Here is a 26685-nt window from a genome sequence, read left to right on the forward strand (position 1 = left end):
AAAAGAAACCAGTCAGGATTCTTGCAGGTCATTGTAAGTTGGGAGCTACCCAGTTAAAATTGTTATGGGAACACCTAAGGCCAGAGCAAAGTTTAGGGACACATCTGTTTTTACACACTTCTCAGCACACTCCGCTTAAATACATGGAGAAGCACATATGGAAGTTTCTGTAAGGCTGGCTCATGCAAACATGTGTGGAGTGGAAAGGAAAGGAAAACAAAAGTATGGGTGGGAGTGCACCTGAATGTTGGGATCCTGTGAGGAAACCCTACATCATAAAGGCAAGTATCAGGACCTTCATTCCACCACCTAAGTCCTCAGTCTCCTTTGTCTCCTCTTTGCCTCCTAGGACAGGCAAAGGAGGGGACATCTCAACATGGAAAAGCTCTACACGGAAAATGAAGGAAAGCCGGAAAGCGAGGGAAAGCCAGACGATGAAGTAGATACAGAGGACGAAGGAAAGTCAGACGGGAAAGAAAAGCCAGAAGTGGAGGGGAAGCCAGAGCACGAGGGAAAGCTCCAAGATCAAGGACAGCCAGGTGATGAGGGGAAACAAGAAAAGCAGAGCAAGTCCCAGGGTGAGGGAAAAGCTCGCAATGAGGGCAAGCCGGAACCCCAGGCCAAGCCGGAACCCCAGGCCAAGCCAGAACCCCAGGCCAAGCCAGAACCCCAGGCCAAGCCAGAGAGCCAGCTGCGAGCTGCCGAAAAACGCCCGGCTGAAGAGTATGTGCCCCGGAAAGCAAAGCAAAAAACGGACAGGTGGACGGATGATTCCCTCAAGGACTATCAGGAGGACTTACAGAAAAGGCATTTGGGCATTGAGGAGAGGATGAGAGAATGTGGAGATGTAGCAAGGGCTCAGGAAGAGCTAAGGAAAAGACAGAAAACAGGTAGTTTTCACTGGATGCAAAGAGATGTACAGGATCCATTCTTCCCAAGGGGCCAGCGGGGTGTCAGGGGAGTGAGGGGTGGAGGTAGGGGCCACAAAGACTTTGAAGACAGTCCATATATTTAATGCCTTTGGCCTTTAAATCAACTTCTCTGATGGGAATATTGCCAACCCTGCTTTCCCTGGCAGGCATTTGCCAGGCGATGTGCTTTAACTTCATGCTGATACTTTACATTAGGCATCACCCTTGTTACCAGCAGCCTTTTGATCCAACTACACAGTGCTCTCTGTTTTAGTAGGGGATTTTCACCCACGTGCATGGAATATATGTTCATGGTACATTGTAAAAATAATAAATAGTTTTCAGAACTGCATATACAGCATCAGCCAATTTTTTGGGAGAAAAAGTTACATGATACATCCATGTGTATGAAAAATTATGGAACAGTAGACCAAAGGAGAAATAATGATTTTCTCTGTGTGGTGACAGTGGAGGAGCTTATGCTTTTTCTCATTTGCACATTTCCCCCTAAAAACATATTACTTTGTCATAAAATAAAAAATAATAAAAATAAAATATTTTTTAAAAGTAGAAAAATACACTGAGTGGCCAGATTATTATGATATCTGAACACATAATAATCTGGCCACTCAGTGTATATCCTATATAATAAAAGGCTGATATGCAAATTGTCCCCTCTACCAGGAGTTCGACCAGCAGGCAGGCCGGCCAACCGCCCATGTCCCCTCCCCCTGGCCAGGCTGGCTGGACCCCACCCATGCACAAATTCATGCACCGGGCCTCATACACACACACACACACACACACACACACACACACACACACTGAGTGGCCAGATTATTATGCGTTCAGAGATCATAATAATCTAGCCACTCAGTGTATATACCAAGCAATCAAAATAACTGTTCAGTGAGTTTATGAAGGTAGTGGAGACACTTTGAATTCCTGTTGTCACATTATCTCTGGGACTCGAAGATGGAGTTATGGATCCAACCAGGCAGTTATGGATCCATTGTGTTGTCATCTGTGAAATGGGAATAAAAATTGCCTTCAGGCCTGTGGAAATCAGATGAGATACTGAGTGTATGAGCTGTGTTGGGCTGGCTCCTACCTCACCCTGCACTAGCAAGGCCAAAACCCTGTCAGATGTTTGGAGTAGGGTGAGGAAGTTCTCAGTTTTGCCTGAGAATAAGTCCAGACAGCTGAGAGGTGGGTTCCACTCTCTCCTGGGACATACCATATCTGTTGGGCACTCTGCCTCTTCTCATGGGCCCTGCACCCTCCTAAGGGCCCCCCAAGGTAACAAAGCCCTTTTGTTTTCCCTGGAGTCCCTGGTGAGTTGAATCCTTACTATATTCCCTACTGAACTGTGAAGAAGGTACCTCTTCTCATGTTATAATTGTATTAATCCTGACATGAAATGTGAAAAATTGTAAAATCTTTATTAATATATTTTAGGCATTATAATTACCCCACTAGACTTGCACTTTTCAAAGCAAAGAACTCTTGCTCATTTTGGTAGCCACAATACATAATGTAAGCTTAAAAATCAATACATTAATTATGGAGTGAGAAGGTCTCAATTCTTGGCCTGATTGAATACATAGCCTTAAGCATGTAATTTCATTCTTTAGTAACTGAAACTTGCGACTCCAAAAGGAGCATAGCAGGAGATCACATTGATTACAAGATACACTGATTTTTAACATTGGGTATAAAAGTGTTTTTCAAAATTTTCTAGCTACTAGCAGATTACCTGCACCCAAATCTCCTATCTTGAAAATGCAGAATCCTGGCTCCCACCTCAGATCCAATGCATTAGGATCTCTTTTGACCTGTCCTCACAATGTCTGTGTGTGTACAGATACAGTGAAAAGGAAAAGAAAAAAATATTTTTATGGGTGATGGGAACTCTTAGGATTTATTCTTTTAACATTATTTATGTTTTTAGATCATTTTACTTTTTACCAAATGGATACATGTAAAGAATTTTAAAATCCAATAGTGCAAAAGAATTTATTATTAAACTTTGGTCTGCCTTGCTATTCCACATTCTCACTCTCCAGAGACAACTACCATAATGTTTTGGATTACTTCTTATATTTGCCTCTGTATTTCTGAATCATATGATTAGGCTGCTATTTCCTTTTTAAACGGCTTCATCATCAAAGTATAATTTACATACCACAAAATTGACCCTCAAAATTGTGCACACTTAAGGCACACTATTCATTGTGGGGTTTTTTAGTATATTAACAGAGTTCTGAAACCATCACAATTATCTAGTTTTAGGGCATTTCATCACCCTAAAAAGAACCCCATGCCCATTAGCACCTACTGCATTCCCATTCACCACCAGCATCTGGCAAACACTGATCTATTTTCTATCTCTGATCCCCCCCCCCCCACAACTGCCCTCCCCTGTAGGCCTGGTCACCCCTAACTGCTCTCCCCTGCTGGCCTGGTTGCCCCCTACTATCCTCTCCTGCAGGCCTGGTCTCCCCCCCACCCCCCCGCCCAACTACCCTCTCCTGCAGGCCTGGAGATTTGGTTATTCTAGACATTTCATATGAAAGGAATCACAATATATGGCTTCTTATATCTGACTTCTAGCATAATGTTTTCAAGGTTTATCCATACTGTAGCATATATCAGTACTGAACATTCATGTAGATGTTTTATTTGCTTTTTAAAAATAAACTATTAGGTCAAAATATAAAATTTACAAGTACAAAAATGATGGTTCTGCCTTAGTTTATTATGTAGATAACCTCAGAGCATGCTAATGAAGGTGTATTATAAATTCAATTTATTTGTTTTGTGTCTGGTTTAAAGAAAACACAAGTGTGTAATATTTGATATTCTAGTTAATTTATGTTGGAAAAAGCAAAGATTTTTTTTATTTTGTTAAAGAAAATTTTGTTTCCAGTTTTATTGAGATATAATTAGCATACACCACTATATAAGTTTAAGGTGCAACAGCACAATGGTTAGACATACATATACTGTGAGATGATTACCACAGTATGTTTAATTCACATCTATCACCTCATATAGATACAGTGAAAAGAAAAAGAAAACATTTTTTTCTGTGTGTTGAGAATTTTTAGGATTTATTCTCTTTACATTACACACACACACACACACACACACACACACATTATATATAATCCTATATAATAAAGAGGTAATATGCAAATTGACCATCACTCCAACACACAAGATGGCTTCCCCCATGTGGTCAAAGATGGCTGCCCCAATGTGGACACAAGATGGCTGCCAAAGATGGCTGGCAGGGGAGGGCAGTTGTGGGTGATCAGGCCTGCAGTGGAGGGCAGTTGGGAGCAAACAGGCCTACAGGGGAGGGCAGTTGGGGGTGACCAGGCCTGCACAGGAGGGCAATTGGGGGGGGACCAGGCCTGCCGGGGAGGGCAGATGGGGGGACCATGCCTGCAGGGGTGGGCTGTTGTGGGGGACCAGGCCTGCAGGGGAGGGCAGTTGAGGGTGACTGAGGCAGCAGAGGAGGGCAGTTGAGGGCAACCAGGCCTGCAGGAGAGGGCAGTTGGGGGGGACCAGGCCTGCAGGAGAGGGCAGTAGGGGGCAACCAAGCCAGCAGGGGAGAGCATTTAGGGGTGACCAGGCCTACAGGGGAGGGCAGTTGCAGGGGGAATCAGGCCTGCAGAGGAGGGCAGTTAGGGGCGACCAGGCCTGCAGGTAAGGGCAGTTAGGGGTGAGCAGGCCAGCAGGGGAGGACAGTTGGGGGGTACCGGGCTGGCAGGGGAGGGCAGTTAGGGGCAACCAGGCCTGCAGCAGAGGGCATTTGGAGGCAACCAAACCTGCAGGGGAGGGCAGTTGGGGGAACCAGGCCTGCAGGGGAGGACAGTTAGAGGTGACCAGGCTGGCAAGGGAGGGAAGTTAGGGGCGACCAGGATGGCAAGGGAGGGCAGTTAGGGGTGACTGGGCCAACGGGGGGGGGGCAGTTGGGGGCGACCAGGGCTGCAGCAGAGGGCATTTGGGGGCAACCAGACCTGCAGGGGAGGGCAGTTGGGGGGACCAGGCCTGCAGGGGAGGACAGTTGGGGGGGACCGGGCCTTCAGGGGAGGACAGTTGGGGGGGACCAGGCCTGCAGGGGAGGGCAGTTAGGGGCAACCAGGCCTGCAGCGGAGGGCATTGGGGGCAACCAGACCTGCAGGGGAGGGCAGTTGGGGGGACCAGGCCTGCAGGGGAGGACAGTTGGGGAGGACCGGGCCTGCAGGGGAGGACAGTTGGGGGGGACCAGGCCTGCAGGGGAGGGCAGTTAGGGGCAACCAGGCCTGCAGCGGAGGGCATTGGGGGCAACCAGACCTGCAGGGGAGGGCAGTTGGGGGGACCAGGCCTGCAGGGGAGGGCAGTTGGGGGCGACCAGGCCTGCAGGGGAGGACAGTTAGGGGCAACTAGGCCTGCAGGGGAGGGCAGTTAGGGGCAACTAGGCCTGCAGGGGAGGGCAGTTAGAGGCAAACAGGCCTGCAGCGGAGGGCAGTTAGGGGCTATTGGGCTGGAAAGGAAGGGCAATTAGGGGTGACTGGGCCAGCAGGGGAGGGCAGTTAGGGGCAACCAGTCCAGCAGGGGAGGGCTATTAGGGGTGACCAGGCTGGCAAAGGAGGGCAGTTAGGGGCAATCGGGCTAGCAGGGGAGCAGTTAAGCGTCGATCAGGCTGGCAGGGGAGTGGTTAGTGGGTGATCAAGTTGGCAGGCAGAAGCAGTTAGGGGCAATCAGGCAGGCAGTCAGGCGAGCGGTTGGGAACCAGCAGTCCTGGATTATGAGAGAGATCCCAGATTGGAGAGGGTGCAGGCTGGCCCGAGGGACACACACACACACACACACACCCATGCATGAATTTCGTGCACCAGGCCTCTAGTATCATATAACAGTGAAAACGTTTTGTGTGTGAGTATGTTTTAATTTTCTTGGAGATATATATATGTGGAATTGCTAAGTCATATGATAACTCTATCTTTAGCACTTTTAAAAATCCTCACCAGAAGATATTTTTTCCATTGATTTTTTAGAGAGAATGGAAGGAAGGGAGGAGGAAGGGAAGAAGAGAGAGAGAAAAGAGAGAGAGAGAGAAACATCAATGTGAGACATTGATTGGTTGCCTCCCCCTCACGCCCCTACCAGGGCCCAGGTTCAAATTTTAACCAAGGTACATGTCCTTTACCCAGAATGGAACCTGCAACCCTTCAGTCTGCAGGCTGACGCTCTAACCACTGAACAAAACCAACCAGGGCTATGTTTAACTTTTTGAGAAACTACCAAATTGTTTTCCAAAAGCAACTGTGGCATTTGACAACCCCATCAGTAGTGTACAAAGGTTCCAATTTCTCCATATCCTCACCAACACTTGTCATTGCCTGTAATTTCTATTACAGCCATCTTAGTGGGTATGAAATGGAATCACATTATGGTTTTGATTTACATTTCCCTACTGGTTAATGATGTTGAGCATTTCTTGATGTGCATATTAGCCATTTGTACATCTTCATTGGAGAAATGTCTATTCAAATCCTTTACCCATTTTAAAATTGGGTTGGTTTCTTGTTATTGTTGAGTTGTAAGAGTATTTTGCTTATTCTCAACACAAACAAGTCCTTTATCAGATGTATAACTTGCAACTGCTATTTCTTGACTTGTTAACTTTAGTCATTATCTATTGATTTTCTGATGTGATAATTGAGTGGTTACCTCTTACCATCATAATCTCCACTATCTATTTCCTGCCTGCCCCAAATATAGTTTTATCACATATAATATGTATTTCAACCAGCATTCCAATGATGCTGTTGCTTAACTCTGAGGGCCTTTAGCTGCACTTGTCAAGTTAGGCTAAGCATATGCTAGGATAGCTACTAACCCCCAAACATCAGTGGCTTAACACAACAAAGGTTTATTTCTCAAACTTCATGAGGATTGGGGATGAAGAGGTTCTTCTCCCCCGAGTTTCCCAGAGATTCAGACTAATCATGATGCCACCACAGCGGAGAAAAAAAGAATACATGGAGATCTCATACTTATTTTTCTACACTTTGGTCTAGAAGTTATATAAATCACTGATGTTCACAGTCCATTTTTTCATATTTCTATCTCTTTTAATTCCAACAAGAAATTCTGAAAGAAGTGTTGTTATGCTCTCTATATAGGTGACTGAACTGATGCTCAAAGAGTGTATGTGATTTATGTAAGGTGGCATACCAGTAAGGGAAAAAGCTTAGATTGGAACCTTGGTTTATTTGGCTCTAAACTGATAATCCTTAACTAGTTTGATTTCCTAAATCCAAGGATTTGAATTTTATTTTCACCTTTTGCTCAATCAATCCTTTAGGATGTCAGAATAGTGGTAGTGGTTCTTCAGATGACATACTTAAAGAGGAAGGCTCACAATGGCATTGCTTCCTCCACCATTAATGCCTTAAAAACGAATTTTATGCCAATTGACAGTTTAACTGCCTTGGCCACCAAATCATGAGCTATGCTTACAGTGCATGTGGATGTTCAGATGGTTATGCTATGGAGTTTTATTTCCATCCCTACAAAGTTCTTCAGATACCAAAGGGAAAAGGTACTGGAAAAAATACAAAGCTTTATGAATAACAGTGAAAGTCTTAAACCTATCACCTGTTGTTCCAACAGATAATGTTGCTAAAGACAGCCATATAATAAGAGGTATCTACTTTGCTTCTCCATCACTATACTCCAAAACACAAGAAATGCTTCTGGGGTAAGAAGTATTTCTTTTTAAAAATATATATTTTTTTATTTATTTCAGAGAGAGGAAGGGCGAGGGAGAGAGAGATAGAAACATCAATGATGAGAGAGAACCACTGACTGGCTGCCTCCTGCATACCCCACACTGGGGATCAAATCTGCAACCCAGGCATATGCCCTGACCAAGAATTGAACCGTGACCTCCTGGTTCATAGGTAGATGCTCAACTACTAAGCTGGTCAAGAGAAGTATTTCTGAGAATAGTATCCAACTTCCTGTCCACTGCAAATCACTAGAACAAAAGAATTTGTATTGCTTATGGGAACCACAGGGAATTTATATCAAAGTAGAGGCCCGGTGCACACAATTCATGCACTCGAGGGAGGAGGTCCCTCAGCCCAGCCTGCGCCCTCTCGCAGTCCGGGAGCCCTCGGGGGATGTCTGACTGACGGCTTAAGCCCACTCCTCAGCTTCTGGCTGAGTGACGCTCCCCCTTTGGGAGCTTACTGACCACCAGGGGGCATCTCTTGCATTGAGCGTCTGCCCCCTGGTGGTCAGTATGCGTCATAGCAACCGGTCATTCTGCCTGTTTGGTCAATTTGCATATTAGCCTTTTATTATATAGGATGCTATATTTAAGTTGTAAAATGAGCAAGACAATTTTTGGTTTCAGCTCCAAATGGAGAGCTGAAAAGAATGCCACTCACACCTATAGTGGGAAAAATTTTGGACAGACTGCAAAAAAACAAATTTTCTTAAAACCACCAGAGAACTAAGTCCACAGGGAAAATAGTTACCCCAGAATCTAGAGAGAGACTCATGGAGGGAGAAATAGTGCCCAAACGTTTGTTTATTTGGGATAGAAACCACCAAACACATGTAGGACAGTAAGAAAATTTAGCTAAAAACTGCTAATGAATTTCTAAAGACTGTGTGAGGGCTAGCATGAGAGTTTGGAGTTCCTTGGGGCCACAGACATAAGGGGCTTGCACTCTTCTTGCAGGCTTTACTTTAGAAACTGGACTAGGTGTTCCCAAGGAAGATCAAAGAAAATCTGAGAAAATTTGCCCCATCTTGCTAGTTAGGAGTGGGAGTCAGCAGTCACTATTGAAATTCCAGCCAGACCTATTTTCCCTAGTAAGCAAAGATTAAATCTGCAGGAAGAAGGACAACAAAGCCCATATCCTAAAGGCAGTTGTGGAAACCCAATGCAGCTAGGGAAAGGAAACAGAAAAACAAAAAGCTCTATGAAGGGAAGGGGCAGGCATGTGTGCTAGGCATGTGTGCTAAGCACTATATCTGGAGGAGAGGCATGAACACACATAAAAGTTACACCACCAAAACCCAGGTTCACAGTGCTTGCCTAAAATGAACACCTGATCAGAACATCAGAGAATGCCTGTATCTCTCCAGAACATATCCTCCATAATTGCCCTGTTTATTCCCCTCCTTATCCCTCATAAACTATCTCTGAAAAGGAGCCAAATTTAATTCCATGAATCTGTGGAGCAACTGATGTCCCAGTGCATTGTCAAAAACAATAGAGCAATCAATCAGCTTATTAGTAGAACTTAACAGCCAAGTATGTTCTGAGAAAGAGACGGTAAAGAGGATTTTCAAAACTACTGTCATCTCAGAGAGACTGTGGGTATACCCAATGTTGTGCCCTCTGAGGAGTAACATAAGAGGATTCACATAGCAGGGAGGAAGTAGACATCAGTAACGTAATCCAGGCAGCCACTAAACAAATAAGCAAATATCAACAATAAGCCACAGAAGGAGAGGACCAAGTATTCAGAGTTAATAAAATATATTGTCTGAAAAAAAAATGCAAGACATGCAGAGAAACAGGAAAGTCTGACACATACATGAGGAGCAAAGCAGGCAACAGATACTGCCTGTGAGTGACCAGATGTTGAATTTAACAAAAACTTCAAAGTATCCAATATAAATATGTTCTAAGAATAAAAATAACTGTGATTGCCCTAGCTGGTTTGGCTCAGTGGATAGAGCTTCAGCCTGCGGACTAAAGGGTCCCAGGTTCTATTCAGGTCAAGGGCACATGCGAGGTTTCGGGGCTCCGATCCCCAGTAGGAGGGGGCATGCAGGAGGCAGCCAATCAATGATTCTCTCTCATCATTGCTGTTTCTCTCTCCCTTCCTCTCTGAAATCAATAAAAATATATATTTTTAAAAATAACTGTGATTAAAGAAGTAAAGGCAGTTATGACGAAAATGTCATAACAAATAGAAAAAAAATCAATAGAGAAGAAACAAGTGGAAATTTTGAGGAATACAAAAAGAAAAATTTATTAGAGTAGCTCAGCAGTAGACTTGCGCTAGAAGGAAAAAGAGTTAGTGGGTGCTAAGATTCATAGGTTTTATGTACTCTGAGGAACACAGAGAAAAAAGGACAAAGATGGGAACCTGTCTGCTAAAATGACAGCTAGAGCTTTCTGGCTCCTCTGCTTGATCATTCGATCATCTCCAGAAGCCCCAGTGGCGGAGGGAAAAGCCTCGCCGCCCCACGACAGGAACCCCGATCCCGGCGGCGGTCCGAGCGCGGAGAAGCCGCCGGGGCCGCGGGAACAGCCAGTCCCCGAGGTCGCTCCTCCCGCCGGGTCGGACCCGCGGCGCCGGAAGCCCCCGCCGCCCGCCGAGAACCAGACCGGCTTCCGGAAGGCCGCGCGCGCGCCCGCCGGTCCGCCGAGCCCGCCCTCCCGCAGGCGGAGAAGCGCGCGTCGCCGCGCCGCGAACCCACGCGGGAGGATTCCCCTTTCCGGGCGCGCGCCCTAGCCCTGAGCTTCCCCGCGGCGAGCCCGCCTGCGTGCGCCCTCGACGGCCTCGCTCACCCCAACCGGCCGCGCGCCGCCGCCGCGCCTGAATCGGTCGCGGGGGGACGCGGAGCCCGGCGCCGAGTCCTGCGGGCACGCCTGTCGGGTTGATCTGGACGAGCGCGAGTCCTACTGCGCCAGCGAATTCGCAGTGAACGGAATCGTGCGTGATGTGGACGTGGTGGGCCCAGGGATCCAGCTGGTGACTCTGCTGGCGGACCGGGACGGGCTGTACAAGATGAACCGCCTGTACATCACTCTGGACGGCTTTTTCTTCCGAGTCCACATCTTAGCCCTAGACTCCTCCAGCTGCAATAAGACATGTCCAGAGTTGAAACCTGTCAGCGGGTATATTGTGATGGGCTACATCTACCATAAGAGACAGCAGCTCCCTCCAGCTCTGCTCCAGGTCCTAAGAGGGCACCTCCGACCAGGAGATGGACTGCTCCGGAGCAGCAGCAGTTACGTGAAAAGGTTTCACCGAAAAGGGGATGTGCAAGTTCAAGGTGCAATTCACACTCAATGCATTTGAATTTACCATCCCAGCATTTCTGGATCATAAGAGACTTGGAATTGATCAAGACAGGAAAGGTCTATCTTCATGTAATGGGACCTTCCTTTACAATAGGGCACATGGCTCCTTTATATGAACTAGTTGCATAGTTCCAACTCTAATTTACAAGATGCTTCTTATTTACAAGATGCTTCTTAAATGTATGCTTCTGAGCTCCGTGGCAAAGTTATTCTTAGTGCTAGTTATGCACATAGCTACTGACCTGTCTCATTAACAGATCACTGCTTCATGCTGTTTATTTTTAATTATTTTAATTTAAATACATTCTCAGTAGAAATAGTTCACAAAAAACACTTCCTTGATTTTATATACAACTTTGAATAGTTTATATCAGGTATCAAACCAAATGTTATACCTACAGCATCACATTTTAAGTTCTGTACATAACAGTAAGTGCACTAGTCAAAGACATGTATGATGTCATACACATAGATCAAACAGATGGGTCAGAGCCCAAGACATGTTATGAAGTTTTACACTTAAAGAATATTAAAGAGCCCTAGCCGGTTTGGCTCAGTGGATAGAGCATCGGCCTGCAGACTGAAGGGTCCCAGGTTCGATTCCGGTCAAGTGCATGTACCCCAGTAGGGGTGATGATGTTTCTGTCTCACCAATGTTTCTAACTCTTTATGCCTCTCCCTTCCTCTCTGTAAAAACTCAATAAAATATATTTTTTAAAAAAGAATATTAAAGAGCTTAATTCAAGCAAAATATTACTCAAAACAAGTGTTTCTGATGTACCGAAGTGTAAGATAGTTTATTTTCATGCCTCCCTGCTCCTAAAAAACCTATGTTTTGTGCTGAACTTTCAGCTATCCCAATGCTAAACATATTCAGGGTGTATCTGATGTCATTTTTCTATTAAGACCAAGTATCATGTTTGTGTTTGTAAAGCAGTAAACCTTGCCTTGAAATCAGAAAAAAAAAAGAAAAGAACAAAGAAAAATTAACAGAGTCTGGGTGAAATATGGGCCACTATTAATTGCACAAACAAATACATAATAGGAATATTAAAAGGACAGGAAAGAGAGAAAAAGGAGCAGAAAATACTCAAAGAAATAATTTCTGAAAACTTCCCAAATTTGATGAAAAATGTTCATCTACTTATCCAGGAAGTTCAATGGACCAACAAACAAATACAACATGGCAAAAATGCTGAAAGCAAAAGACAAGGGAAAGTGTTGAAAGAAGCAAAAATGACTCCTAATTTACAAGAGAACCCCAAAAAGAATAGCAGATAATTTGTCATCAAAACAATAGATGCCATGCCTTGGCTGGTGTTGCTCAGTGGTTAGAGTGTCAGTTCAATTCTGGTCAAGGGCAGTTACCTGGGTTGCAGGTTCACTCCCCACCCCCACCCCTCCTCTGTAGGGGTGCGTGTAGTAGGCCACCAGTCCACATATCTCTCTCACATCAACTACCAGTATTTGGATAGTCTCAAATAATATGACTCCTAATATTTATAAGTGGTTGTTTTTAAACATATACCCACAAATTCTTTTATACTCCTCCCTCCAAGAGGTTGAGTTTAATTCCCTTCCTCTTTAATATGGGCTTCTAACAACTAAGGTATGAAAAGGAAAATATAGTAACTCTACAAGTGGAGAAACCTGGCAGATATCACCTTAACCAAATGATCAAAGTCAATATCATCAGTGATCAGTCATGTTGATTTCATGTAACGCTGACATTGTGATGAAAAAGGGCACTTCACCTCTGTGATATTCTTCCCCCAAATCAATAACCCCAATCTAATTACGAGAAAACATCAGACAAACTCAAATTAAGGAACATTCTACAAAATAACCTCACTCCTCAAGTGTCAAGGTCAGGGTGATAAAGAAAAATCAGAGAAACTGTCAGAATAGAGTAGACTAAAGAGACATGTTAACTAAATGCAACATAGTATCCTGGATTTAATGCTGGAACAGAAAAAACAGGACATTATTGGAAAATCTGAAGAAATCTGAATAAAGTTTCTTTGCTTTTATAAATGTACAATAATTATTAGGCAAAGCTGGGTGTAGGGTATAAGGAAATTTTTTGTACTATTTTTAAAACACTTCTTTAGAACTAAAATTATGTCAAAGTTTAAAAATAGACCATACTGAGCTTCCAGAACCCAAAATAAAACTCTCAATGAGTGGGAGTGACTGAATAATTGAGGAAACAAACTGAGTAGTTATTAAACGAATTCATTATTCAGTGAAAAAGGGAAGATTTTACAGAAAACAGTTGACAGCAATTACTGGAAAAAATAAAAGCACTCCACGTTTATACCAGAAAATTGGAACTACTTAATAAACAAGTTTCATACATATATATGTATTATGTCTATGTGCATAGAATGGTATTTTCTAAATACTGTTCTGCCACTTTCTTCACTCAAAAACATAACTTGATGTGCATTATTTCATTCTTTTTTGTATCTGCACAATTTCCATGGTAATTATTCTCATATTAATGGAAATTTAAATTATTTCCACCAACTTGATATTTCATTAGATTGGTTACAAAATTGAACTAGATTAGGTTTTTGTCCTTAAGGCATTTTCAGATAAGTGAGGAATACACAGTAGAGAGCCAAGAGAGCGGAAGTATTAGGTGGGTAAATTCAGGGTCTAGAGGACAATGTAGCATAGGCAACTAAGGCAGAATCAAGAGGTTAGTGAAGGTTTCCTTTCCATTATATATTTAATTAAAAACAAAACAAAAAAAACAGCCAGCAGCAATAGCAGTCTTCCCAACAGCTGCGCTTCTGCCCCAGGAAAAAGTTATCTGGCCTAAGCTGTACTATTATTGAAGTACTAGAAGCCTGGTGCACGAAATTCATGCACAGGTGGTGTGTGTGTGTGGGGGGGGGGGGAGCGGTCCCTCAGCCAAGCCTACACCCTCTCACAATCCGGGATCCCTCGGGGGATGTCCAACTGCTGGTTTAGGGCCTAAACCAGCAGTCGGATATCCCTCTCGCAACCCAGACTGCTGGCTCCTAACTGCTCACCTGCCTGCCGGCCTCATCGCCCCTAACCTCTCTGCCTGCCTGATCGCCCTTAACCACTCTTCCTGCCTGCCTGATTGCCCCTAACTCCTCACCTGCCTGCCTGATCGCCCCTAACTGCCTCTGCCTTGGCCCCCCCCACCACAGCTTTTTCGGGAAGGATGTCCAGAATGACATCCGGAAGGTCATTTGGCTGTCCGGTCTAATTAGTATATTACCCTTTTATTATTATAGATGGTTCCCCCTCACCTCCCACCTTCCAGGACAACCCAGCAGATGCTCAGACTTCAAGGTTTAAGCAAAGCAATCTTGAGAATCTAGCTGAGGTGGATCTTGAGCATACTGTCACATATTGAAAGTCTAAGCAGACCAATTCAGGGATTCATATTACAATGGCCAACATGGACAGTATGGGGACATTTGAAATGGCAGTGGTTATGACACAGCATTTCAGGTTCACAGCAATTCATAAGCATCATGCCCTGGATAACTGGATACCTCTGCCACAATAATCCACAATGTGTGCAGTATTTAGTTATGAGTTCAGGAAGGGCAGAATTCTTTGAAAGGGATGAGAAGTATAGAATTTGTGCTTCAACCCTGGCCAGTTTGGCTCAGAGGATAAAGTGTCGGCCTGCTGATCAAAGGGTCCCACGTTCAATTCCGGTCAGGGGCACATGCCTGGGAGGCAGCCAATCAATGATTCCCTCTCATCATTGATGTTTCTATCTCTCTCTTCCTCTCTGAAATCAATAAAAATATATTTTAAAAAAATTGTGCTTCAGGTTAATTTGATTGGATGTGGCCAATAGCTAATCTGAATGGTTTGTGGAATGTTTGAAACTTATCCATGCCAAATGTCCAAATGTCAGGGAATGCATGATAGGAGGGATGGTAGAAGAGTTTACTTTCTGAAGCAGATACAATCTAAGTAGAAATTAGCCCAGACTCTGTGTGCACCACTCACATCAGAACATGAGTGGACTACCCTCAGTTTAGCAAAGTGATGGGATGTGTTAGATCTGCTTGCACTCTGAAGGGGCAAATCATCTCAGATAGAGGCCGCTTGAGTGCACACTATGCAGCCAAACCTTTGGATCTGGAGCAGATTTTGTCATGCTGGGAGGGATGTTTCAAGCCATATAGAGCATGCTAGAGAAGTGAGGGAGACGAATACCCACCTCAAGCTCTTCTACAGATGAGTTTGAAACAGTAATTTAAAAAATGTGCAGGAGGAGTAGCTGAATATAGCTCCTAAGAACACAGGACTGTGGAAGTGACTTCTAAAGGGAATACAGAAAACAATATTCTGGATATCGAAGTCTTATATAGTGCTCCTGAATGGTAAAATGCTGCCTCCTTTTTCCTCCTTTCACACCACCTGGTTAGAGGCTCAGAGTATCTATCCTCTAGAACGCATGTCATGTCTTCATTGTTAAAATTAACACGAGCATCTTTTTCATTCCTTTTAAAAAATAGTTTTCACTTCACTATATTGCTACTTTCTTCAATCGTAGTATTTAAAAACTACTGTAATTAACTTAATTTCAAAGGTAGTTGAGTGTTGTATTGATGCACTAAAATTGTTCTTGGACAAGAATCAAGGTGAAGGTTTGTATATCTCTTGTGAACATTTAAGAAGACAGGGTCATATCCTCTATCAACAGCTCCATAAAAACGGTGTTAGGGTTACTCTGACTACATGTAAGCAGAATAAGCAGAGGAGTGGACAATTAAACTTCTGCTCCAATTTTTGTGCCGTCAGGAAGAAGGTTCCTCTGTGAGCCAATTGGCAAACATCTCCTTCTGAAATGCTGAGATTTCTGGGTAATGCACAATTTAAAATTACTAGTACAAGAGCTTCTCAAGCATCATGAAAGCTGGAGCCTAACCTCCACTCCCCATCCCCAATTCACATCTGACTATCTACCTAGTTAGATAACCCTCCCCTCTCTACTTCCTGCCACCTGCCATAAAAACACACAGGAAAGGGGAAAGGTATAAAAGGCAACATTTGCTAAGGGCAATATGGGGAGGGGGGTGGACAGATACTATGTGCAGCATCAACAGGGAAGGGAGGTATCACTTCCAGTTGAAACCCTAAGAATGAGCAGGACCAAGATCTAGGAAGAAGAGGAGGGCAGTCAGGAGGAAAAAAATGTCGTGCAAGGACAAAGAGAAAGAAGAAGGCACACTTGGGGCAGAGTGAATGAGAGTTCCTTTTGGATGAGACAGAGAAGTGGAGGACTTGTGTTCTGAGGCTTAATTCTGATCAATGCTGAATTTCAGAATGAGGTAAATAGGGTTTACTTTGTGTATGGTAGGTTTGCCATCCAGATCCTTTGGGCAGAAGAGTGACAAGTTGAAAATAAGGAAGAGTGAAGTTTAATTTGATGGTAACATGCAAGGTAAATTGGAAGGGGAGAAGGAGGTGCTGAAGGCAGATAGGTCAGAGAAGGAAACCTAAACCTGTGAACAAATGTTTATAGTAGCTCTTTTCATAGTTACTCAAGACTGGGCATAACCCAAATATGGGTAAATAACTCAAATAACCTTCTGTGGGTAAATGGATATATAAATGGGAACACCCTTATAACAGAGTTCTACTCACCAAAAAGAAAATAATGAACTATTGATACATGAAACAGCTTAAATGAGTTTGAGGGCATTATGCCTAATGAAAGAAGCCTGTCTCTCTCTTGCCCTGGACGGTTTGGCTCAGTGGATAGAGCATCGGCCTGGGGACTCCAGGGTCCCGGGTTCGATTCCAGTCAAGGGCACATTGGTTGTGGGCACATTCCAGTGGGGAGTGTGCAGGATGCAGCTGATCGATGTTCCTAACTCTCTATCCCTCTCTGTAAAAAATCAATAAAATATATTTTAAAAAAAAGGAAGAAAGAAGCCTGTCTCTAAATGTGACATATGGTAGATTTTATTTATATGTCATTCTGAAAAAGACAAAACTATAGGAATTTGGAATAGATCAGTGGTTGCCAGAGTTCAGGGAAGGGATAAAATATGACTACAAAGGGGTAGCATAAAGGAATTTTGGGGGGGGGGGGGTTAGGTGTGGTGGTGGTTACACAAACCTATATATTATTAAGCTTCATGGAACTGTACACCCAAAAAAGGGTCAACTTTGCAATATGATAGTACTTTTGAAAAATAAATAAAGACCAGAGTTGCCCCCTATTCAATGTAATAGCTGAAAGAAAAGAAACATTTTGTCATGGTAGTTAATGACTACATCTTTATAATTCACTGGTTATATTTACATTAAAAATTCTTCCTCAAATAATAGAAAATGTATCCTTCAACTGTGGAATAACTTTTTCATGCTTATATATAAATTATAAGACATTAAGCCAGCAAAAACATTTATTTTTTCCAAACCTTCCTTCCCCCGTGGTAGATTGTTGTTGGCTGTGACCATTGTAATCTGCCTCCTTCCCAAGACTCTGAAGATGACCTCACTGGCCAGATTGCCATTCCAGGCATCAACATACCTCCAAGTACCAGTGAATTCTGGGGTGTGGGGATATCAGTTTCCTCTTTTAACTTTTTTTTTACAGCAATTATGTTCCCTCCACATTCTGATCATAACAATTATAGATGTTGATAGTTTTAATGGAACAAAGTGAATGATACCAGAATATCTAAAGAGTGCCAATGGGGAAATAACAATTTCACCTACTAATAAGCCTCACACCAAATAGTGGGATACTCTCTGAGTGTTTCATGAATGTATGAGTTATTTTTCCAACATATTTCTTTGTGGTCCAAAATCAAGCTCTCTCTGCAGAAAGCAGGCTTTTCTATGGACTCATTTGATTAACAAGGCACTGGAACAGAACTAGAAGGTCTGTCTGAAGCCTCCATTTCAAATCCAAGTGGAACCACCCAGCACTCACCAATGAAAATGTCAGACATCTAGCACTTGATAATTTGAGTTCAGCCAGAACGAGAAAAAGTCATGAATTACTTATATAAACGTATTAACTAGAGAAAACTGGGCCTCTTTGCACAGATTAATCTGGGAGAGTTTTTAAAGGTGTTGTTTCAGTTAGAGCTAAAAATTTTATCTAACACATCAATATGTTGTGAAAACTGTCATTTCATTTGCAACTATTTTCCAGTGTTAAAAATGTATATAACTAATTTGTCTTCCCTCCATAATGTGTCAAATATTGCTTAGGTAGGACCTCTTTTAAAAATATGCTGATTGTTTAAAACATTAAACAAAACACACACCTATTCAAGAAAACTAGTAAAAAAAAAAATCCCACATCCTCACTCCTAGATTCTTTTCTAGTCGCCCACCTCACCTCGTTTACCACCTTCGCCCATTTTAATGCTAAATAGGACTACAGGGGAAATGGTGGACTGTAGGGTATTGGGGGGGGAGGGGCGGTGGGCGAATTGGCTGTAGGAGAGTGAAAGAGATAATTCCCCGAAGAAGAAGGAGAAATGGTCCAATAAACCCAAGAGGCTGATCCTCCCTGGTAATCCGAGGAAGGCGAATAGAAACTGCGCGACAGTACCAGATTTATTGTCTCATTGGCAAATACGAAAAAAGATTGACAGCATCAAGTGGAGGGAATGCAGGGGGCGGGCTTCGGTGTTAAAGGGAGGGGTAACTGAGGACTCCAGCTCATTGATGACGCGCGACCCTCACGTGACCAGGAGTCGACGTGTGCAGAAGTCCTTATAGTCCGGGGCCTGTTTCCCTGGAGCAGCTCCCTATTGCTGGAGAAGAAAAGTGCCCCGGATCCTTTCAGGTGAGTATAGAGGTGGGAGCTGCCTTGGGGACCTTGGGGTCTGGGAGTCAGAGACGCCAAGCAAGGCCGGCACTGCTTTCTCAACACTCCGGTTCCTCCAAACTCCCATTTTTGTGCAGGGTTTTTTGGGCTGTTTGGTCGGGGGGGGGGGGTGAGGTGGGTGTGTAGAGGGAGAACTGTAGCCAATTAAGGGTCGCGCTCGAGAGAGACACAGAAACAATTTGGAAATAACTTGCGTCTCCCACTCCCTGCTTGCAGGGAACCGGTGGGCACCGGGAAGGGAGGGCGGGGTTGCCTGAAAAGGAGAGGGAGGATGAAGATATGGGGAAACTATAGAGGAACAAGGCCTAGAATCGTGAAGGGGACCCGTGATTCCGGTACTGGTTTGCTCACCAAGCACTCCTGTCGGTCTGCAGGACTTTTGGCCTTTTGAGCGCAACACAAATCGAGTGAGGGGAGAAGGAGAAAAATCCGCTGGCTCCCTGCAGGTCTGTGTAAAGGTGCAATCGCCTCGGATCCCTTGGGGTGGGGGTGGGGGTGGGGGTGTGGATGACACCAAAGCCCCTCTCACTGTCGCCACAGCAGCCTCCCCCCATCCGGATTAAGCCCGGAGGCCTTTGCCGAGCCTGCAGCGGAAATGAGGCGGGGGAGGGGTTAAGGTTGGAGAGGCCTGGAAGGGGGAAGGGAGGCCAGAGTCTGGACCTGCGGGTCCCAGGTGAGAGGCTGGAGGTTGGGATGGTCTGGGAAAGCCCGAAAGGGCGGGAGTGTTGGAGACCAGTGGTGAGGGAGGGGTTAAATGCTTCAGCGCAGCCTGCATTTCTGGGCCTGTAGCAGGGCCTGCTGGGAAATGGTGGGCTGGAGCTGGAGGAGAGAAGATGGAGCTAGAGGGACAGGGAGAGGGAAGGGAGGTGGAGGAAGGGGTGGAGTCAGGGGAGTTCTGAGACTAAGAAGCTAGCCTCCTCTAGTTGGAAAACTGACAATTCGGGATCTGAATGAAAAAAGGCCAGTCTCTCTGCTCTGGGAATCCATACTCTGGCTGCTGGTCTGTTTGCCTGGCATCTCGTTGTTTTGTTTCCTTGTTTTCTAGGATTAACTTATTCAAACAGGAAATAATAGAAAAATACTCAACATGCAAAAGTCTTGTGAAGAAAATGAAGGAAAACCACAGAGCATGCCCAAGGCCGAGGCAGACCTCCCTTCAGAGGATGTGCCGCGGGAGGCAGAAGGAAACCCTCCGCCCTCCGAAGAAGGTGTAAGCCAGGAAGCAGGAGGGAACCTGGGAAGCGGGCTGACTCAGCCTGCCCAGGCACTGAAAGAGGACACTCCCGTCAGGCATTTGGACCCTGAAGAAATGCTAAGAGGAGTAGATGAGATGGAAAGGCTTCGGGAAGAAATAAGAAGAGTAAGAAACAAGTTTGTGATGATGCATTGGAAGCAAAGACATTCACGCAGACGACCTTATCCTGTGTGCTTTAGGCCTTGAATTCTTTTTTTTTTTATCTGATAGTAAAATCTGGCCCCTGCTTTCTATTAGCATATTCTGATGTATCTTTTACCTTGGTTTTGCTTTTAATCATCTGGTAGAATTTTGTTTTAGATAGTTTCCTTGTTAACCAGCATCTTACTGGATTTTGTATTTTGACCTATTCTCCAGGTCTATTTTTCAATTGGGAAGTTTCACACAAATGCATGAAATATGTTCATTTCATATTGTAAAGTAACATAAGTTGCAAAGCATATTTAGTGTCAGCTCATATATGTACATTAAAAATCCCAAATTGTGTGTGCGTGCATGTGTGTATACATACATACATACATACATACATACATACATACATCAAAAAGTTAACTGCTTATTTCTGTGTGGTGTGAGTTTTCTTTTTGCTTATATGTATTTTTTAATGAACTTGTGTCACAGACAATTAAAATTTTTTAATAAGAATGAAGTAATTTGCAATCAGCTTATAAAGGCAATGGGGTCACCTAAACTCTTGAAATAACTATTAAAATGTAAACCTCAAATCACCTCTGGATCTCTTAGCCAGAGGAATAAAACTGGCCATTATTACAGACACTTGCTTAAGACCTGGTCTTTTCATGGGGAAAACATTTGCCTCATAGGGCAGCTGTGGGAAAGAAAGGAGGGGACTCCAAGTTGTGCTTGGTGGGCTCATGTTTCCACCTGTGCAGGACCCCAACCCACCACAGAACATAATTATTTGAGGGAGGGCGGTGGCGTGACTCAACCCATGATCCAGAACAAGTCCAATAGGCAGGGAGGTAGGAGTTTCCATGACAGTCCTGTGCTGGTAAGCTCCACCCCCGTCTCCTCCCTTGGGTCCTGCCAAGTCTGCTGGGTCCTTTGCTCTCTGCTGGCCCCACTGCTGATGGGGCACTGGAGCTGAGTGCCAAATTCCTACTGAGTTACCTGGAGTCCCCAGTGGGTTGAACTTCCCACTCCGTTTTCTGAAGCCTCAGTCTCCTTTATAATGACACTTAACACAGGTGGGGATTGTCCCAGGAATACTTGGGTCAGTGTTTTGCAGTTCTTAGCAAAACGGCCCCTTTTGGTTTTTAGTCCCACTACCCCTCTTCTCCATAGGAGTCAGACATAATGAGTTCATTTTGGGAGTTGGACCAGGTACAAGGTTAAGTGAAAAATGCTGTAGTCAGAGTTGCTGCCCTAGATCTAAGGACTAAGATTTTTGTCTTATGTGAAATTATCTGATCCTGAAGGCTCCTGGCAGGCCTGCCTTCCTAGTTCAGAAGACTCGCATAAATTGCACAAAGCAATATAGAAAAGAGATCTAAGGGAAAAGTCCTTTACCTCATCCCATCCCCAACTGAAACGTGAAAAAAATTTGCAAAGGCAGTAAGAACTTTATAAATGTACTTGAAGTCAAAAGGCTACTATGTAAATGTTAGGAACTATACTTTCCTTACAGATCAAACAATTACACCTTTTCTCCTGATGTTCCCACATATGGTTAACTGACACATTATGTTTTAATATTGATTTCTTTTTTTTAAAAGATCCAGTCAAAGTTCAGATTTCCTTGTCTCATACTTTAACCTTTTGTTTGTTAAAGTATGAGACAAGGAAATCTGAACTTTGTTAAAGTATGAGACAAGGAAATCTGAACTTTGACTGGATCCTCCTCTTGCATTTGTTATTATGTCTCTTTTAAAAATATATATTTTTTTATTGATTTCAGAGAGAAAGGGAGAAGGAGAGAGAGACAGAAACATCAATGATGAGAATCACTGATCGGCTGCCTCCTGCACGCCTCCTACTGGGGATCAAGCCTGCAACCCAGGCATGTATCCTTGACCAGAATTGAACCTGGGACCCTTCAGTCAGTAGGCCGACACTATCCACTGAGCCAAACTGGGTAGGGCATTGATTTCTTTTTTAAGCCTCACCTGAAGATATGTGTTTTTTTTCTTTATTGATTAAGATATTATATATGTGTCCTTATCCCCCACATTACTCATGCCCTCACTCCCCTGGTGTCTGTGTCCATTGGTTAGGCTTATACGCATGCATACAAATCCTTTGGTTGATCTCTCCCTCTTACCCCCACCCTCCCCTACCTTCCCACTGAGGTTTGGCAGTCTGATTGATGCTTCTCTGTCTCTGGATCTGTTTTTGTTCATCAGTTTATGCTGTTCATTATATTCCATAAATGAGTGAGATCATGTGATATTTATCTTTCTCTGACTAGCTTATTTCGCTTAGCATAATGCTCTCCAGTTCCATCCATGCTGTTGCAAATGATAAGAATTCCTTCTTTTTTACTGCAGTGTAGTATTCCATTGTGTAGATGTACCACTGCTTTTTAATCCACTCATCTGCTGATGGGCACTTAGGCTGTTTCCAAATCTTAGCTATGGTAAATTGTGCTGCTATGAACATAGGGGTGCGGGAAACCATAAAAATCTTAGCGGAATCCACAGGCAGCAAAATCTCAGACATATGCCGAAGCAATTTCTTCACCGATACAGCTCCGAGGGCAATGGAAACTAAAGAGAAAATAAACAAATGGGACTACATCAAAATAAAAAGCTTCTGCACAGCAAAAGAAATCATCAGCAAAACAACAAGAAAGCCCACTGCATGGGAGAATATATTTGCCAATGTTATCACTGATAAGGGTTTAATCTCCAGTATTTACAGGGAACTCATACAACTTAACAAAAGGAAGATAAACAACCCAATCAAAAAATGGGCAACGGACCTAAATAGATACTTTTCCAAAGAGGACATAAGGAAGGCCAAGAGACATATGAAAACATTCTCCAAGTCACTAATCATCCGAGAGATGCAAATCAAAACGATAATGAGGTACCATCTCACACCTGTCAGAATGACTATCATCAACAAATCAACAAACAACAAGTGCTAGCGAGGATGCGGAGAAAAGGGAACCCTCGTGCACTGCTGTTGGGAATGCAGACTGGTGCAGCCACTGTGGAGAACAGTATGGAGTTTCCTCAAAAAAAACTAAAAATGGAACTCCCATTTGATCCAGTGATCCCACTTCTAAGAATATATCCCAAGAAACTAGAAACACCAATCTGAAGATATGTATATTTTTTAAATATGTTTTTATTGATTTCAGAGAGGAAGGGAGAGGGAGAGAGAGACAGAAACATCAATGATGAGAGAGAATCACTGATGGACTGCCTCCTGCATGCCCCACACAGGATCAAACCTGCAGTCCAGGCATGTGCCCTGACCAGGAATCAAATCGTGACCTCCTGGTTCATAGGTCAACGTTCAACCACTGAGCCACGCTGGCCAGGCAAGATATGTTTGGTTTTTTTTTAAGTCAATAGACTTTAGAGAGAAAGGAATGGAGAGAGAGAGAGAGAGAGAGAGAGAGAGAGAGAGAGAGAGAGAGAGAGAGAGACATCAATGTGAGAGAGAAACGGATCAGTTGCAGCTGCCTCTGGAATGTGCCCTGACCATGGGTCAAACCTGCAACCTGGGTATGTGCCCTTACTGGGAATCAAACCTGCGAACCTTTGGTGCATGCAATGTTGTTCCAACCAACTGAGCCACACCAACCAGGGCTTTAATTAATTTCTTGATTGATTATTAACAGGGAAATAGTAGGTTTGCCCAAATTCTGCTATTGACTCAATAATCTTACACAAATCATTTTTCTCTCTCTAGTATTGTGACAAGCAATTCCAGAAAGAAACAGTGGAATGAATTGCACTCCTAATGTTTTATCAAAGTCTTGCATAATCATCTGCATCAGACTTGCCTGGGGAATGTCTTTAAAATACTGATTTCTGGGCCCTATTCACTGACTGAAGGTGGACTAGAAATAACAGTTCACAAGTTCCTCGAAGTGGTTATAATACATGCTGAAGCATGAGGACAACTGGTTTATGCTGTATGCTTTCCATTATTACAAATCCAAACCATAAAATAATTAGAAGAAAGTATTGGTGAATATTTATTGAAATTCAGGAAGTAGAATTCTATAACAGCATTTATTTTTAAGTGTGAACTTTTAAAAGAAAAGATTCAGTGATTGATTGACTGATTTATACATAAAGTTTAAGATTCCCTTTAACAAAGAGAGACAAGATAAAAAGCCAAATGAAAGAATGTAACATAAAATGTTTTTGGTTTTTTGGTCAGTACACCATGTTTGGCCATGATTAACTTTCCCTAATGTCAGTAAAATATATCCAAATTCTCTGTTTTTGTGATCAGCTCACAAAACAGTGAAGCAGCCTTTTACCCCCTTTTCACTGTGGGATGCCATTTGGGAGGGTCTTCATGTCTCCAGAGCAGTCTTGAAGGTTATGGCAGCCTGGTGGATGCTGGTGGGGCTGGATTCCGGCTGGAGTGAGATGAGGGGCCAGGGGCTCACTGTGGCAGTTTGACAGACAGAATGAATCCATCGCCCTGGTGCTCTGAGGATTAGAAGGACTCACCCCACCCACACTCATCTCCAGGTTGTCTGGCTTTGGCTTCTCTGCTCCAGCCTGCAGCAGGCACCGGACCCTCCTAGGCTGATGGCCAGGCAGTCCTGGACATACTAGTACTAACCTGGAGGGCGGTGGCTGGCCCCATCTGAAGGCAGAGCACTTGGCCTTTCCCTCCTTCTCTGTTTCTCTTTTGGAGAACTTTGTAGGGGAGGAGACAAAGCCCCCATTTCTAACTGCGAACATTGCTTGGGATCATTTTTGAGCAAAATGTCTGACCTGGGCTTGACCAGGTAACTTGGGCCTGAAGCAGTCCTCTCTCATCACTCCCCTATCCACTTTGCTCAGACTCCAAGAAGGGCCTTGAATGTGTTCCAGCCTGTTTGGATGGTTCTGCGGTGACTTTCACTGTGTGTGTGCCTGATGCAGTGCTTGTGATGTCTGCATCAGCCCAGGCCCAGGGGCACAGGAGACCCCAGGTAAAGGGAGCTTGCAAAACCATGTGGTCCTTCAATTCAGGGGGAAAAGGGTGTCACTACCTGTGTGAACACCCCCATGCACTGCAAGTCCAGCCCACGACTTAGGGCCAAGGAGGTCAAGCTGTGAATTGGTGTGAAGGTGCTTTTGAAAGCATTATGGTGGAGGAAGCAATGCCATTATGACCCTTGTTGTTTAGGTCTGTCATCTGAGGAATCATTACCACTTTTTCTGACATCCTAAAGGACTGGTTGGGTAATCAGATGAAGATGAAATTCAAATTCTTAGGTTTAGGAAAGCAAAGTGGTTAAGGATATATGGCCTTAGAGTCAGATAAACTTGGATTCCAATCTGGGCTATTCTCCTTGCATAAACCACTTCTTTGAAGTGAATATTTGTAGATGGTGTTTTCATGGAAAATTTCTAACATCATCTTTATCTTTTTATTTCTAGTTTTAACTTTTTCAATTAGCATGTTGAGTTGTTATGATCAGAAAAAAAAAGTGAAAATATTATAGTTCTGTTTGTCCTTTCTCTTAGCTGAGATAGGGGCTGTTGGCTCTTTCAGTTCATCATTTGCTTTCTGTTCCACCTTACTTCTGAAATGAACCTGGTATAAGTGTCAGACCTCTGTGGGTCCTGGCTGAGAAGTTCAGCTAATTTTGAGATGGCTATCTGGGTTGATTGTTCTATAATTTAGTTGTAATTTTGATGTGTTCATTGGAGAATGTAGTGCAGCTTCCATTTACTCTGCCATCGTGGATCTCCTCTACATCTATATTTGTATACTTATATATCTATGTTTATATCTATTTATATCTATATCTATCTATTGAAAGCCATAAAGCTGCCCTCTTCAGATTGCTAGCAGCCTATGCATGAACATATTTCTACCATGCTCCGACCCTGAAATCCTGACGAAGTCTGCCACACACTGTCTCCATGTGGGCACTCTCTTCAACCAAATAGAACCCCAGTTTCCATGACTTAGCTGTCTCCTACCTGGGAAGCCCTCCTCACAATTCTTAGGCGTTGCTTCTCTATGATGAGCCACCCTCCCAGGATTGATGCCTTTCTCACCCTGCTCAAGCCAACATAGCTCTTTTCTCTCCTTTGGCCAAAACACCTATCTTGCTTTTCCCCATCTAATGGTGTCAGTACTGACTTGTTTGGGAAGTGAAGAGATGATGGAAAGGAACACAAATAGCTTTTAAATCCTATTGTATGACAACTATTGGAGTATACTACCAGATTAAAAACACAAAATATGCTGTGCTTAAGTTAAATTCAAAGGTAAATAGAGCTTATATGTTGTAAAATTGCTCGGAAAATAGCACTTGATCACAAACAGTTCACCACCTTCATACCCAGTTGAGGATGTTCTCTGTCAATAACCCCATTAAGGTGATGTTAAGGTTGCCTCT

At 43.7% G+C, this 26685-nt stretch overlaps 2 protein-coding genes and 1 pseudogene across 4 annotated transcripts; all 3 read left to right on the top strand.

Moving 5' to 3' along the window:
- Positions 1-369: 369 nt before the first annotated feature.
- Positions 370-1015, top strand: TCEAL5 (transcription elongation factor A like 5; the record flags this gene model as incomplete). Its single annotated transcript, XM_079765933.1, has 1 exon — positions 370-1015. The coding sequence occupies exon 1, from the start codon at positions 377-379 to the stop codon at positions 1013-1015; it is 639 nt and encodes a 212-aa protein (XP_079622059.1). The 5' UTR covers positions 370-376.
- Positions 1016-10093: 9078 nt separating this feature from the next.
- Positions 10094-11181, top strand: LOC307096338 (UPF0450 protein C17orf58-like; annotated as a pseudogene). The gene has a single exon. The product of its transcript is annotated as a UPF0450 protein C17orf58-like (transcript).
- Positions 11182-18721: 7540 nt separating this feature from the next.
- TCEAL8 (transcription elongation factor A like 8) lies at positions 18722-20912 on the top strand. 2 transcript variants are annotated; one of them, XM_079765934.1, is made up of 3 exons: positions 18733-18838; positions 19255-19326; positions 19926-20912. In XM_079765934.1, exon 3 carries the CDS (start codon positions 19968-19970, stop codon positions 20319-20321), a length of 354 nt encoding a protein of 117 aa, XP_079622060.1. In that variant the 5' UTR covers positions 18733-18838; positions 19255-19326; positions 19926-19967; the 3' UTR covers positions 20322-20912. The 2 variants fall into 2 exon arrangements, with proteins under 2 accessions (XP_079622061.1, XP_079622060.1); XM_079765935.1 differs by lacking the exon at positions 19255-19326 and having other exon boundaries at positions 18722-18838.
- Positions 20913-26685: the final 5773 nt, after the last annotated feature.

The sequence above is a fragment of the Cnephaeus nilssonii genome (assembly GCF_951640355.1).
Source record: "Cnephaeus nilssonii genome assembly, chromosome: X".
Classification (NCBI taxonomy): domain Eukaryota; kingdom Metazoa; phylum Chordata; class Mammalia; order Chiroptera; family Vespertilionidae; genus Cnephaeus; species Cnephaeus nilssonii.

Coding starts and splice junctions, on each gene's coding strand:
- TCEAL8 (XM_079765935.1), top strand. CDS start 19,968: ATGCAAAAGTCTTGTGAAGAAAATGAAGGAAAACCACAGAGCATGCCC.